The 16876-nt window shown below is 39.7% G+C and overlaps 1 protein-coding gene across 2 annotated transcripts in view; it reads right to left on the bottom strand.

The window, feature by feature from the left end:
• The window catches only part of ZFYVE28 (zinc finger FYVE-type containing 28), a 191581-nt gene that overhangs the window by 10825 nt on the left and 163880 nt on the right, over window positions 1-16876 (bottom strand). For both annotated transcript variants that reach the window (XM_043971653.1, XM_043971654.1), the window contains exons 10-11: window positions 14097-14213; window positions 12918-13022 (exon numbers count right to left, since the gene is read on the bottom strand). In XM_043971653.1, coding sequence (XP_043827588.1) covers window positions 12918-13022; window positions 14097-14213 — 222 coding nt within the window. The remainder of the gene's footprint in view (window positions 1-12917; window positions 13023-14096; window positions 14214-16876) is intronic.

The following is a 16876-nucleotide window of genomic DNA, read 5'->3' as shown; positions in this document are numbered from 1 at the left end:
TCTTCATAATAATCCTGGAAGGTAGTTAGTCAGTCAGTCAGTCAACATTTATTAAACATCTACTACATGCCACACACTAGGCTAAGCACTGGAGATATAAAAAGCAAGAGAAAGTCCTTGCTTACAAGGAGTTCACAGTCAAACAGGGGAGGCAACATGCAAACCACAAAACATAAACAAACTATAGATGGGATAAATTGGAAATAATCAATAGAGAGAAGGCTCTAGAAATAAGGAGGGATCAGGAAAGGCTTCTTATATATGGTGGGATTTTAGTTGGGACTTGAAGGAAGCCAGGAAAGTCAGGAAGAGGAGGAAGGAGGGCACTCCAGGCCTGGGGGACAGCCAGCAAAAACGTACAGAGTTGGGAGATGGGAGTGTCTTGTTCAAGGAACAGCAAAGCTTTCACTGTCAGTGGTTCTAAGAACACATGGGGGAGGACTGCAAGGTGTAAGAAAACTGGAAAGACAGCAGGGGGAGAGGTTATGGGATTCGAATACTTGATCCTGGAGGTGATAGGGAGCCACTGCAATTTGAGTGGGGTATGTGTGATATGGTCAGATCCATGCTTTAGGAAGATCACTTGGAATAGAGTGGGGAGAGACTAGCGGCAGGCAGATCAACCAGCAGGCTATTCTAATAGTCTAGGAATAAGATGATCAGGGCCTATACCAGGACAGTGGTAGAATCAGAAGAGAGAAGGGGGCATATGCAAGAGATGTTACAAAAGTAAAATCAATAGGCCTTCCTTGGCAACAGACTGGATATAGGGAGTAAGAGAGAATGTGGAGTCAAGGATAACACCTAGGTTATGAGACCCAGTGACTGGGAGGGGATGGTATCCTCAACAATAATAGGGAAGTTAGGGAGAGGGGAGGAGAGTGGGGAGAGAAATAATGAGCTCAGCTTTTGACAAAGTGAGTTTAAGATAGGACATCCACTCTGCACTGCCTACTAGGCAGTTGGATATGCAAGACTGGAGGTTAGCACAGAGGATATGGGTGGATAAATAAATTGAAAAGGGATGGTTTGTTTGACAGGAGGAGAATCAGATGAGAACAGTGTCATGAATACCTAGAGAGAAAAGGGGTGATTGATAAGTATCAAGAAGGGGTGTTAAAAACTGCAGAAGTCAAGAAGGATAAGGATTGAGAAAAAACATCATTAGACCTGGCGATTAAGAGATCATTAGTAATTTTGGGGAAAGCAATTTCAGTTGAATGATAAGGTCAAAAGACAGACTTTGTAGAGACTTAAGAAGAAGAGAGTAAGAGGAAAGAAAGTAGAGGCATCCGTTGTAGATGGCTTTCTCAAGGAATTTAACCACAAAGTGGGGAGAAGATATGAGACAAAAGCTAGTGGAGAATGGATGGATCAAGTCAGGGTTTTTTGAGGATGGGGGAGACATGAGCATGTTTTTAAAAGAAGCAGAGAAATAGCCATTAGACAGATTATTAGACAGGATATTTGAGGAGGAATAAAAAGGTGACTAGGATAGTGAGTTAGCTAGGGATGTGTAAAAGGATTGCCTTACATCAGCAAGTAGGCAGTTGAGGTTATGTAGCATAAATCGGGAGTGGACTCGGGCACCAGTTTTGAGATGTTCTTTCAGCTTTGTTCAGCATCATGTGTGTAGGAGTGAAGGCAGTGGATAGTGGGAGTTATCCAAACAGGCTTGGCATGGTAAGATCAGTAATACAGAAAGGGGTAAGAGACTCAAGAGAAGAGGACATTGTGGGTTTGAATTCATTCACCAAGTGTTCAAGATAGAGATGGGGTGATGCATGGGGTGATGGCCTGGAAAAGGACTGAAGGGTGGAAAGACTAGAGGTTGTGGTGAAGATGAAGAACAGGGTTTGGAGTTGCAAGGCAGAAGGAGAGCTGAAATAACAATAGATTGTGATCAGGCAAAGGGTTTCAGGGTTTATGAACATGGAAGTGGTATGTGTGTGGGTGATAGCAAAATCACTTCATGATCATCTCTGTGTTGGGCTGAACTAGGGTGGAAGAGTCAAGGGAAATGGTTAAGTTAAGGAACTATGAGGTTAGGGTGCATGAGCTTTACCCACTATTAGACTTAGATATGTTGTAATCATCATTTAAAAATCCATCTCAAATAACATCTCTTCCAGGACTCTTTCCCTGCTTTCTCTCACCGATGATAACTTTCCTTTTCAGATTTCATTTAGAACTTTGAGAATTCTCTAAAATTAATTTTTCAGGTAATGTGTATCATGGTCATTTTTGTTAGCTCCTTAGTTATAAGACATACTTCGTTTTATTGTGATTCACTTTATCATGCTCTGCAGATATTGTGTTTCTCACAGATTGAAGGTTTGTGGCAATCCTGTGTTGGCTGAGCCCACTGGCACCAATTTTTCCAATGGCATGTGCTCACTTTGTGTCTCTGTGCCACATTTTGGTAATTTTTGCAACATTTCAAACTTTTTCATTATTATCATATCTGTCATGGTAATCTGTGATCAGTGATCTTTGATGTTACTATTGTAATTGTTTTGGGGTGCCACAAATCCATACCCATATAAGATGGCAAACTTTATCAATAAATGTCATGTGTGTTTTGACTGCTCCACCACACAGCCCCTCATCTCTTTCCCTCTCCTTGGGCCTCCTTATTCTTTGAGACACAACAATATTGAAATTAGGCCAAGTAATAACCCTACAATGGCTTCTGTTCAAGTGAAAGGAAGAGTCAATCTATGTGGCAAACTTCATTATTGTCTTATTTCAAGAAATAGCCACAGCCACCCCAACCTACAGCAGCTACCACCCTGATTGGTCAGCAGCCATCAACACTGAGGCAAGACCCTCCACCAGCAAAAAGATTACAACTCATTGAAGGCTCAGATGATGGTTAGCATTTTTTAAAAAGTAATGAAATATTTTTCATAACAGTATGTACATTGGTTTTTTTAGATATATTACTATTGCACACTTGATAGACTGTAGTATAGTGTAAATATAACTGGGAAACCAAAAAATTCATGATTCACTTTACTGCAGTGCTCTGAACTGAACCTGCAATATCTCTGAGGTATGCCTGTACCCTTAATTAAATAGTAAGGTCCTTGAGGGCAGGGACTGTGACTTAACTGAACTGTATCTCTTCCAATAGTTAGGACAGTGTTCTGTACCAAACAAGAGGTTAATAAATACTGTTATCTTTTCTTATATTGTTTTGTCTTGCCTTCTATTATACACTGTATTTAGTTTCTCCTCATTTCTTTGATACTTCGCACTTACAAATATGTTCAGGTCTTCCCAATCCTAACAGACTTTTCAGTGACTCTACTATGACACATCTTTCTCCAATTTTTTTGGGGGGGACTATCCTTGAAAAAATAATTTACCAATGTCTCTACTTCCTAACCATCCATCTTCAGGGTTCTGAAATTTGGAATCTTACAACATTATTGAAAGTATTTTCTCAAAGGTCATTAATGACCTTGTGATTTCCAAATCTGGTGGCCCTCTTTTCAGTCTTCATCCTCTTTTACATCCCTGGCCCAACAACACTTGATAATCCCTGAGTTCTGGCCTTTTCCTTCCTTGACTTCAGGGATAAACTATATATGGACGTTTTCCTTTTCTCTATCCTCCCTTCTTTGCCTCCTTCATATGATCCTTTGTGTTCTAGGGTGTTCCACAAGGTTCTGTTCTCAGCTCTTTTCTCTTTTCATTCAACAAATCTTTATTTTCAACCCTGATGCCTCTATCAAGCTCTAACTTCACATCTTCAACCACCCGTAAGTAATCTCTGAGTTTCCTAAGGACTCCTCAAAATTCTCATATTCCAAACCAAACTAATCATTTCCTCAAAATCTGTCCTTCCTGACTTTACTATTTATTCCCGTTGCCTCACTATTAGCCTGTTCTCCTGTTTCAAATGTCTGTGTTATTTTTGGCTCTTCTCTATCTCTGACTTCTCCTAGCTAATGAGCAATTAATCTGATTATCACCAGGTGAAGAAGGTTTACCTTAAAGGGCTATATAAATGTGAGTTAAAAATTATGTTACACTTCTGCTCAAAACATTTCAGTGACTCCTTACTGCTTATCAAGCAAAAAGTCCATTTTTTACCCTGGTGTTCATGACCCTCCACCATCTGTCACTCTATGTTTGCTCTTACTCAGGTTCCTAAATTTTTACCTGTTGAAATTCAACCCCATTCTTAAGAACCTAGTTTCATATGTTCCATTTCTTTCCCCAACCAATCCCTTGAAAATGACTCTTCCTTCGTATGACCTAGTATAATACTCTGTACTTTTCTGGTGCTCTTATCTTGTTTTATTTTGTATTATAATGATTTTAGTATGCGTACATCATGCTCCTTACCAGTCTGTGTGCTCCATGAAGGCAATGGCTATATCTTTTTGGTTTCTATAGCTCCACCAGTGACCAGTGCTTATAGACTTGGAGCTGGAAGGCACTTTAGAGACCATCTCCACTTTATACATGAGGAAACTGTGTTCCGGAGAAATGAAGAGGCTTGCAGAAGGTCACACAGATGATGTCAGAGGGAAGATACAAACACAGGTCCTCTGACTTCTCCCCTGGTGCCCTTTCTACCCACCATGTTCTGCTATTTATAGCAGGCATTTAAAATGTTTGATAAATTTTCAAATTGCCATCACATCCTTCTCTGTTGTTAAGGAAACAGCAGCTAACGTCAGGGTTTTAAGGTTACTCTTGTCAGAAAATAATAGGCTTTGCCAAAGTCCAAAGGCCTCAGCTGGGATTGATTTGGACTGATTGGATTGACTGAGAATTGACTGACTTCCCTGGTTAATGTACTTAGAGTTAATTCAATTGAAACCACACCTGTCTGGCCCTCAAGATGGTATTGTTCTTAGAAGAATGTGGACTATGACCTCAACAGCTCAAGGGTGGACTATGACCACCCTCAAGTCCAGCGAACCAATGGATTTGGGTGATGCTAGCCAATTAGCTTGAAGCAGTGTGGAAGGACCACCTCTCTTAGGGAAGCAGAAGAAGGATCCTGGGGGCAGTTGGTTGCTAGAACAGGCTGGTGATGGGAGAACTTGAGAACTCTAGGTTAGATAGGCCTTTTTCTTGACTTTCTGATCCAGGTGTTCTCTTTTTCACTAATAAATGCTTAATGCCAAAACTTGGTGCTAAAGCTTCTAATTTATAAGTAAAACCTAGCTAGTTTTCCCTACATTTGGGACAGGAATAAGGTGACCACACATTAGATTTTAAATGTCACACTAAAACAATTAGTCTTGTATTATTCTATGTTCCTTTGACCCTTTTGTTTCTTGAACACTCCCAGATTTTCTTGGGAGCTATGTTGTCTGTGGTGGGTATATTTCTAAGTCTAACAGTGATAAGATGGGCTACCAGCCACTCTTCTGCAACAAATTTTCAAAAAGACTCACTGTGCAAAGGTTCTTCTGTGAGAGGATAAAACAGAAGATGATTTGAAATGCAGCCAGCTTTGTGACCTAGCCTGCAAGCATAAACCTAGAACAGAGCTGGAAGCTGGGTCCATAGAACACTGAATACATTTGGTTGTTTTTTTTTTTTGCTTCTGCTCCTGAGCCACTGAGCCCCATGAACTCTATATGCAGGAAAAAATGGAAACATACAATTCTCTACCTCAGAAGCCTTCTCTCTAAGTCCTCTTTCTGAGATCAGCCAGGCAATGTAAAGTGTGTATCAGAAAGAGGGAGAATTCTGATCTTTATGCCAAATGGCTTTGTAAGGGAGAAGGCTGAGTCATTTGAGTGCTCAGGAAAGCAAATACAGAGGAGAAGAGAGGAACATCTGAACTGATAGGCAAAGGGCAAATTATTATTCAAATGTGAAAGGCAAAAAAGAGTACTTAATGGAAAACAAGAATTTAAGTACCAAGAGAAAAATTCACAGTAAATTTTAAAAATGTGGACAGAAAAGTAGAAAAATAATTAAATAGTTTAGATAAAAGAATCAATGTGATAGTGGAAAATTATTTAAAAAATTTTAGGTAAACACAAAAGACAGGTAATTTAAAAAATTACTGGTAATATGGTGATAACATATGGAAGGATGATTTTTAAATAGCCTCAAAGAAATTCCAATTTGTCAAAACACAGAAAGCAGAAAAAAGACCAATGAAAAAAATAAGTTCTTTATTAAGATAAAAATCAAGTCTAGCATGTTTTGTTTCAAAGGTGGTAGTAGAAAAAGATGGACTAAACGCATTTAACTGAGCTTCCAGGAAGGAACAAATTAAACTTGATTTGACCAGGCTGGCCTGTGGAGGGGCAGATGGTGATTCTAGTAGAGGTCCTCAGCATTGCCAAAGCATAATCTTGGCTCTATTACCAATTTTGGTACCAAGACATATAGAGCCAAGAGCTCTGCCTTAGTTCTTGGTAAGCTATAGGCAATGCTACAGTGACCCCCTCTGGTCAGTCATAAAACACTGCTTAATGGGCTTTTCTTATTTCAATGAAGATGGCTTCAAGGATCACAGAAAATAATGTGAGTGTTTTTATACTTGTAGGGTGGAGAAGGGGATAAGGTAGAAACATTAAATATCTCCATGAAGGGTGGTTTGAGATGCTTCAGAGTCAAAGCAGGCAAGTTTGGGACACACTGATAGAGCAATAAACTTCAAGTCAAGGCCCCCAAACATTTCTCAGTCCATCACAAGTTCCCCTTGGGCAGCTCAGTCTGGTTAGTTAATTTCATTCAACTAACATTTATTATACAGCTATTATATATAAAGCACTGTGCTAAGTTCTGAGAATACAAAGATAAAAACAAAGTAGTCCCTGATTTCAATAAGTTTATATTCTAATGGGGGAAGGATACAATGTATACCACAGTAAATAAACACAAGGTAATTTAAGGAGGGAGAGAGCTTGATACCTGTAGGATAAATGAAAAGCTTTCTAAAGGAGATAATAGCTAAACCGATCTCTGAAAGAGGATAAGGTTTTTAAGCCGTAGGTAAAGAAGAACCTTTCAAACATATACAAAGGCAAGATGGTATAAGATGGATTGATGGGTTAGGAGAACAGCCAATAAGTATGTCAGCTGGAATATAAGGAAAGGAAAACAATATGAAATAAGCCTAGAAAGGGAGGAGGAAGCAGATCTATAGAGGGTCTTAAATGCCAGGTTGGGGAGTATGTATTTTATATCAGAGGCAACAGGCAGATATTGAAGATTTCTGAGCAAGAAAATGACATGATTTGTTAGACCAGTGCCTTAAGAATATGAATTTGGGGGGGGGCAGCTAGGTGGTGCAGTGGATAGAGCACTGGCCCTGGACTCAGGAGGACCTGAGTTCAAATCCAACCTCAGACACTTGACACTCACTGTGTGACCATGGGCAAGTCACTTAACCCTCATTGCCCTGCCCCCCCCCAAAAGAATATGAATTTGGTGTCTCTATTAGAGACAAAGGAAACTGGAAGCAAGAAGATCAATTAGGGGGTGATTGCAACAGTCCCTTCGGGAGATGATGAGGGTCTGAACTATGGGAATGGTTATGTGAGTAGAGAGAGGAGAGATGCCAGTGATTCCATGGAGGTTGAATCAATAAGACTTGGCAAATTCTTATATATAGGAGATGAGAAAGAGGAAAGAATTAGGGATGGTTCTGAGGTTGTGAGCCTGAGAAGCTTGAAGAATATTGGTGCCTTCCCCCGATGTAGGGAAGTTTGGAGAGGGAGTAGGTTTAAAGGGGAAGATAAAGAGTTCCATGCAGAATTTGAGGTGCCAGTGGTTCAACCAGATGGAGATATCCAGCTGGCAGTTGGGGATGCAGAACTGGACCTTACAAGTGAGATGAGGGTTAGAGAGATAGATCTGGAAGTAATCTTTGCTAAATTGTTAAATGAACTCCATGGAAACCAATGAAACCTAATAAAAGGTAAGGAGAGACAAGTGTCCAGAAGGGAGCCACAGAGGATACCTACAATCGGGGAGAGGAAAATGGCTGATAATCTAGCAAAGAACCCTGAGAAGGCACAACCAGCCACATAAGAAGAAAGAGGAGAGAGCAGGATCCCAGAATTCAAGGAAGAAGAGATGGTATGGATATGAGAGAGAGAGAGAGAGAGAGAGAGAGAGAGAGAGGAGATGAAAGGAGAGAACAAAGTGGCAAGACCGTTTCCTGATTTCCAAGAGGGAAGAGAATGAAGTCTACAGAATTTCCTGGTGAAATTTTAGAGATTGTAAGCGAACATGTTAAAAAGGGGAGTTGTGATCACAAAGAGCCCGTTTGGCTTCAGCAAGAGAAGGTCATTCAGATATTTCTCTTTTTGGCAGAGTTATATGATTGGTAGATCAGGATAATGCTGAAGCTATAGTTTAACTAAATTATAGCAAACCATTTGACAAAATCTCTCATTAGTTTCATAGAAAAGAAATGTAGGCCAGATGATAGTACATTTTGGTAGATTCAGAATCAAATAAATGGCTGGATTTGAAGAGTAACCATTAATGTGTTCAGTCATCTCGGAAGTGATGTTCTTTCTAGTGGAGAGCTTCAGAAATCTGTGCTTGGCACCAGGCTGTGTAGCAGTTTTATTACTCATTTGAATAAAGGCATAGATGGTGACATGCTCATTAAATTTGAAGATAATATACTCAATGACAGCAAAAAAGATCTTATAGCCTTGATTACTGAGCTGAATTTAATAAGATGACATTGAAAAGACCTAAGTATAAAGTCTCATACTTAGATTTTAAAAAATCAACATCACAAGTACAAGATGGAAGAGGACTGACTAGACATAAGTTGATTTTTAGTTGTCTTCAGGCACAATACGAGCTGACTGTGATACGGCAGCTCCCCCAAAATAATAAGATCATAGATGTAGTGTGAGGGAGGCATGGTGTCAAGGACTATGGAGATGACGATCCAATTTACCCTGGTCAGACCACATTTATAATATTTAGTTCTAGGTAATGTATTTTTATGAAGGATATTGTTAAGATGGATATCTGTTTGGTCCAAGAAAATAGAACTAAAGAGGCAGATTCAAGTTTGATTTAAGGGGAAAATTCGTAACAACTTCCTAGTGCATATGGCACATTCAGAGTTAGTGGGATCTTTAAATGAAGTCTGGATGACCTCTTGTTTGGCATTTTGTAGAAAGGGTTCTTATTTAAGTAGGGGTTGGGCTAAATAGTCTTTAATGTCTCATCTAACTTTGAGATCCAGTGATTCATACTTGGAGAATGATAATATGGCAAGAAGAAAAAATGCTAAGTCCATTAGTAATTCTCCTCTGAAAAGGCATTGCTATTCCATATTCTTACGTGTGTCTCCTAAGCAAAAAAATAAATCAATACAAATGGCTCTCTTTATTAAAAATCCAAACCAGGATGGTAGGCAATACTCAGGTTGCCGGAATATGCCAAAGAAAGCCTCTATCTCAGAGCTAAAAATCCTCAGTTTTTACTTTTAAATTCATATTTTGTTTTTCAAAAAGAAGGCTGACTTGTGACACATACTAGAATGGACATTTCTGCTTTCCAGTACTTTCTATTCTCCTTTCTAGTACATGTTTTCCCTTCAAACCTTGTTTCTGTATTTGAGAATGTGAGCTTTCTTTATTGCTCTTGGTAACATTTTCAGTGATATTGGCACAATAGAAAAATTAATTGGAAATTATTATTGAGTCATTTTCAACTTTATCTGCCTTGACATCTTATTCCCTACATAAAGCTTTTTCATATTTATGTAATTACACTTTAAAATGGATTAGAGCTGTTCTTCAGAGAAAATTGCATGGAAAATCTTTTACTCTGTTTATTGGAAAGAAAAAATAATAACAATTCAAAACACGCCTGAGGAACAAAACATTATCTCTGGCACACAGCCCCACAATATAGCTTCGTTTGCTTTTAGGGCATTTTTAAAGGCCCTTTGTCATGACTGCTGCAAATCACATGAAAAGAAATGTATACTATTTGCTTCCCTGCCCAATTTCGGAGGCACCCTCTCCCTGCCCCCTATGACTACCTGAAAATAAAGATATGATTTCCCATGTATTAGAATTATCCTTTCAGTTCTTTAAGATAATTGTGACTCTTCCATGACTTAATTAGGCTCGGGAATAAGGAGTACACATTTTTTCTTCAGCATTTAGTGGGTAGGTACCCTCACCATATCAGTTTTCCAAAGCAAGATTTGAATTGTGCATAGCCCAAAGTATACAGACAGTAAGAGCTTATGACTGCTTAAAAACAGAGCAGGAGAAATGCCCAATACTAATAGTGGCTTCCTAACCTATCAACTTGCAGTTCCTAAGGAAAAGCTGCAGAGAATTGAAGCTTTTTTCTCTTTAAATTTTCACCAGCATGGGTTGATAAAAAAGTGACTTTCAGAAAATATCATGGGATCATAAGAATTAGAGCTGCAAGGGATCCTGGAAATCACTGAATTCAGTGCTCAGATTTGCGTAGTTCACACACTGAGTTTCAGAAATGAAAATCAAAGCCAGGCTTTCCGACTCCAAAAGCAAGAGCTTCTTGTTTACTACAATACCTCATCATTGTTGATCTCTATAAAATTAAATAGAACCTAGGAATTAAGACGAGTTTATTCTGGTTTCCAAAATGTTTGTTGTTCAGTTGTATGCATTCCCACGATGCCAGATGCCACATTGGTTAGTGGGTTTTCTGGCACACACGTACATGGAGCAGAGCCAATAGAGGAAATTGAATGACAGTGCTCTTTATCAAAAGGCATTCCATATCTCTGGAGCAGTAAAACCAGGAGACTGACTTTTGGAGGATGCTTAGGCTCCTGCCCAGCCCTTCACTGAGAAGCCTTGAAGAGTGGGATCAAAGCATGTCTGGGGTGATTCTGTAGCAGTGCCAGGGAAAGGGAAATTCAGTCTCTGTGGAGAAGCAATTTTTGTTGTGTGTACTGATTTTTGTTGAGGGTGAGAGGACCCCTGCATTTGGGGAGTGGAGCTCTAAGTTAACATCTTCAACATCTCAGTATATAATGCAGCCAAACTGTCCAAGGTGCTTAAAAATTCTGGGTTTCTTTCCTGCCCCCAGGTGTGCCATTAACCTTAGGGCATTTCTGTGCCACAAAAACCTTCCTATCTAGGACATACCCACTGTTGCCATGCCAATGTGATCGGTGCCAGCCCATTCTCAAGGAGCCAAGCTAAGGAGAACAAAATTTAGGCCTCTTTTTTTCTGAGGGTTTTTTTTAATGCTTAAAAAAAACCACTACAACTTAAAACAAGCTACCTTGAGTCTGATTGCTGAAGGCCAAACTGGCCTTATTCTCAATAGTCCATTTCCTATCCGGCCAGTTTCCTACCTGGTTTTCAGGTGCGGCAGGCTCTCTATAACCTTACTTTTTCCTCTTTCACAATGCTCTGGCCCTGGGAAGGATGTAATTCACCTTTTGGAGGGCTGCCAAAGGTTTTAACCAGAGCAAGGTCAGACAGGGGCTGTGTGACAGACGGCAGGCAGGCTTCCTTTTCATCATTCTCTAAGCTCCAAAGGGGTTTCTGACACTGACCTGGAAGCTGACTACCCAGAATACCACTAAGACTGACCTTGGGGCAAGGGGCTTCCAAGTAGGGGACTGTGGAAGTGAAAGAAGCCAAACGAATCAGATAAGCAGAAAAGAGGCAGAGGTCGCTATAAATAATATGTGAGGCAGGAGGAGGAAATGTGGCTATGGGAGGAGTAGTGCAGAGCCCAGAGAGCATGTGTTTCAGTCCAGTGAATACCAGGGGCTCTGACAGAGCTGTCAGATGCAAAGGAGGAGAAGCAGCTCATGCATTTTTTCCTTGCCTCCCTGCTCCTCCTGAGGGGAAGCCCAAAGTCCCTAAGGACTCTCTGCTCAATTCAGCTGTTTTTGCTTCCCTCTTTTTTTAAATGCATACTTTGGTTTCCAAGTTTTTTAACAGGGATATAAAACATTAGCCAACATACCTGAATATTTCTAATTTACTTATTGACCGTGTGAGGAGAGGAAGGGGAGAGACTATATCTGGTCAGCAGAATTAGGTTTTGGAGCTTGGAGCTAATTTAAGACAACTGGGCAATGGTGGGAGGGGGCAAAGGAATGAGAGAAGGTGGTAGTAGAGATTGGTATTATACTTTGCTTGCCTAGCAAGAAACTGAGATCAATATATGCCTGGTTTAAAATGGGGAGCTGGTAATTACCCTCAGGCTGTAAGTGAGAAAAACATGAGCATTTCATTTCCCCCTTTTGCTAGAGGCAATGATATTTTGTGAGGCCCTGAATTTGAAAAGAATCAAGCCAAGTCTCCACAAAGAGAGGCCTGGGTTCCTTGTAAAGGGAAAGCCTTAATCCTGCAGGGAACTGAACTGGAGCTTACAGGATGGCAAGAGGGAGGGAGTGGTCCTAGCATGCTCAGGGGGGCCTTGGGCTTGTGGGATGATTGACGACTCATCTTGTTTCACTTTCCATAATCACCTGCCATTTAAAGACTTGTTTTCATAAGATAGATCAAAATAGCACTTCTTATTTTTGAAATTTGGGCAGCTAGGTGGTCCAGTGGATAGAGTGCCCAGCTGGCAGTCAGGAAGACTCATCTTCCTGAGCTCAAATTTAGTCTTAGACACTTACTAGTTGTGTGACTTTGAGCAAGTCACTTCACCCTGCTTGCCTCCATTTCCTCATCTGTAAAATGAGCTGGAGAAGGAAATGGCAAACCACTCCAGTAGCTTTGCCAAGAAAACATCATGAAGAATTGGACATAAGTGAAAAATGCCTGAACAGAATTTTTGAAATTTATGAACTTTCCTATTGCTTCTACTAAGTTATATTTGTGAACCTGGATACTGTTCCTCTTTTCTGTCCTTTCCCCCAGTGCTCCCTCTACCCCAACCCACCCCCAGAATCTCCCTCATTGGATCTCACAGAAATTCCCAAGTACCTTCAAAATCTCCATCTCTTGCTTTTGCTGCAAGTTCAGAAGAAGATATTGTTTCCTGGCAAAGGGCACAGTCTTCCAGAGCTGCGCTTCTTAAATTCTGATTTACTGAAAAACAAAGCACAGCCCTTTGAATACACTGATATATGTCCATTAAGAATTTAACCTCTGCAGCAAACAAATGGAGAGTAACAGCAATGAGCCGGAATCAAGAGTTAAAACGGCTATGTGAACTCTAGGGATGGCTACCCCAGGTGTTAGAGCTCCCTCTGGAGGTTCAGAGAGAACTAGAGTGGAAGAAAGGCACGGGGTGTGTTCTGAAATAAAATGCTGTCTCAGGATAACTACGGTGAGGGAGTAGAAAGGACGCTGCACTTGGAGTCAGAGGATCTGGGTTTGAATCTTGTCCTTGCATTTTCTTACCTACTTTTCACTGAACCTAGGAGGTCTATGCTACATAAATGCTGTCTTCTTCCTGGACACCAATGGTCTTGGGGTTAGGAAATCAGGGCGCAAGTGCAAGGTCTGATGTTTACTAGCTTTATGCTACTAAAGCAAATCACTCAACTTCTCTGAGACTCAGTTTCCTCATCTGTAAAATGGGTGTAATTATATTTGTGCTTTCTCTCTCTCAAGGTTGTTGTGAGCAAAGTGCTTTGTAAATCTAAAAATGCTATGTAAATGAAAGTCAACACTAGCATTAGGATCTATTATATGTATATGTATCATATACACATACATGTATAATGTCTTGAGAAACTATCATAAGATAGTCCAAAGTAGCTGTATGTTTTCTTATGACTACAAAGCTTGGAAATGTGTTTCTGTTGTATAGTCAAATAGGGATTCAAATAATATGACTGAGAACAATTTGAAGGCATAGATATACTGATTAAAAGAGTATACACCTCTAAAATATAATGAATGAATGAAAAAAAATTTTCCAATTGCTTATTCTGGACTGGCTTAAAAAAACCTCTACACTGTACTAAGTGCTAAAAACACAAATTTGAAATTCCTCCCTTTCTAATGGAGGAAACATTTTTATTATATATAAAAGCAATATAATCTAAAGATGGTTTTAATAAGAGCTATGAAATATAATTTTCTGTATGAATCAAATTCCTGTCATAGATACTGCAGAACCATGAATTAAGTAAATATTTCATTCACACTACTTACCTTTCTTTAACTTTTCCCCGTCTTCTGTGTCTGGCTTAGTTGCCATAACTTCAAATAAGGTTTTAAGAATACTTCGTAAATCACTTGCATAATTTGTTTGTAGTTGATCAGCAACACCTAAGAGTGATGGGGAGAAACTGAGGACTAGTTACTCATTCATATCAAATCAATTACTGAAAATAAGTGTTATCATGATGTTTCAAAAATTACATATTTGAATTCATAGCCAAAAGGATAACATGCCCTTAGAACAGTCATGGAAACAATAGGCTCCACTGCTCCCACTGAGAGGGAATGATCTGGCTGGATGGAAAGGATTTTTATTGTTTTGCTTCTACCTCATGGATCCATTAAGAAAAATCATGATATCTCATTAACCAAAATTCTCTAAGACATTATCCAGATCCCCATAGGTAAGTATGACATTGCCCACTTTGATATAGAAGGAATGATCTTCTGTCTTTCCAACATTTCATAAGGAGTGGGTATGCACTGTGGTACAAACCCAGAATCTGGATGCAGAAGACCCAGGTTTAATTACTCGACTCTGTTTACCTAGAGTCTCTGTCAAATGGGGGGAGGGGTGTCTGGCCAGATGCCCTTCCAAATATATGTGAGTGTGTATATGTATGTATGTATATATACACACACACTCACACACACACACATATGCATAGGTACATATGTATGTATATATGTAGTATAACTATGTATAGATTATATTTGTACCTGATACAGGGCTGTGAAGAAAACAGAGGCTTTTTAGCTACCTGTCCTGACCTATCCAGAAGTTTCCCCTGCTAGTTTTGATAACTGCATCCTGATCCCAATTCAACTACTGTTCACTACTCATCAAATGAAGCACTGATCAGATGATTGACGGATTCATTCATTCATGCTTCTGCCCATCCATGAAATATTAATGAGATACTAGTAATGAGTCAGACACTATGCTAGAAGCTAGGATATACAAAGATGAACAAGTCTTTGTCCTTACATATCTGACAGTCTAGTGGAAGAGATGTAAGAACTCTGCAACAAAGCTGAATGAAATATAGAAAATCAGAGAGGTACAAAGTCTGATGGAAGTTCAGAGGAAGGAGAAATTGTTTCTAGCAAAGAAGATCAGGAAATCTGATCTAGGGCTTAGAAGATGGGTAGAAAGGTAGAATTTGGATAATTAAAAACGAAAGGAAAAGACATTTTAATGAGCATATAAGCAACAGGCCTCTCTACTAAGTGACACAAGATACCAATTAGTTACCATGACTTAACATAGTAATATATAGGCCTGCTTCATGACAATGCCTCAGTTTTTTCCATCAGTAAAATGAGGGTTCAAAGTTACTGGGGCTGGCAGTTATTTAATTTTTCTGGGTTTCAGTTTGCTCCCTTCTAAAAAGACAGGATTCAGCTCTTATGATCCTATTTGTACTGCCGCCACACACGTTCTTGTCTTCTATCTCATGTTACATTATTATATCAGCTTCTGTATTATTCCCCCAAAGTCAAGGGGAATAATAGCTACACTCACCAATTTAACTTATGCTGATGAAAAATGAATCTTTCTAAAACACAACTAACATGATTTCACTCCTCAGAATGAATTTCTCTCATTAATTGACATTACTTAACGACATCTAAACCTAGGCTGCCATTCAAGGCTCTTCACTACTCATTCCATTACCTAACCAACAATATTAGCTACAACTCTTCCCCAACTCTAATTAAGCCACTTTCACTATTCTTTCAGGATCTGAAGTTCACAACCTCACAATTATCCACAATCACTCACTTTACAGACCCAGTCAGTTGCCAAATCTTATTTCTACCTCCTTGACATTTCTTGCATCTGTCCCTTTTTTCCTCTTCCCATAGTTTAGGCCCTCACCACCTTTTGCCTGGACTACTGCAATGATGCCTAATTGGTCTCTTCAAGTCTCTTGTTTCTCCAGTTCATACAGCTGCCAAAGTAATTTTCCTTAAACACGGTCTGACAATGTCATTTCCCTATTCAGTAAACTTCAATTACTCAGTATTGTCTCTAAGATAAAATATAGACTCGGCTGTTTGGTCTTTCAAGCCCTTCACCATCTGGCCCTGATCTCCCACTTACAATCTCATTATAGATTTACTCTCCTTCCTGTAGTCTATAATCCAGCCAAACTGGGCTTCTTACTGTTGTTTTTACACATGGCCCTCAAATCTCCCACCTCCATACTTTTTTTTTTTAGGTGAGGCAATTGGGGTTAAGTGACTTGCCCAGGGTCACGAAGCTAGTAAGTGTTAAGTGTTTGAGGCTGGATTTAAACTCAGGTCCTCCTGACTCCAGGGCTGGTGCTCTATCCACTGCACCACCTAGCTGCTCCTCACTTCCATACCTTCGTAATGCCCATATGCAAATGCCTAGAATGTACTCTCTTCCCTTCTGCCTTATAGAATATCTGACTTCCCTTAAGAATCAGCTCAAACCCCCACCTTCCACCTGACACTTTTCCTGATTCCCCCCCACCTCGGTTCTAGCTACCTTGGATTTATTTGGTAGTTAGTCCATATAGTTTTATGTGGATATGTTGTCTCTTCTGATAGAATGTAAGCTCCTTGAGGGCAAAGACTGTCCTATTTGTGTCTTTGCACTATGCCTGGCCCAGAGTGGGTGGTGAATATGTGCTTGTAAATTGAATGAGGCTATTTTCCCTCTATAAAATGGGGAGGATCATTTTCATTCCATATACCCTGTGGGGTCATTGTGAAGAAAAACACTTTGTCACTCCTAGAGT

This window comes from Dromiciops gliroides, chromosome 6 (genome assembly GCF_019393635.1).
Source record: "Dromiciops gliroides isolate mDroGli1 chromosome 6, mDroGli1.pri, whole genome shotgun sequence".
NCBI lineage: Eukaryota > Metazoa > Chordata > Mammalia > Microbiotheria > Microbiotheriidae > Dromiciops > Dromiciops gliroides.
The sequence above is the reverse complement of the archived record's forward strand: the minus strand, read 5'-3'. Positions and strand labels throughout refer to the sequence as shown.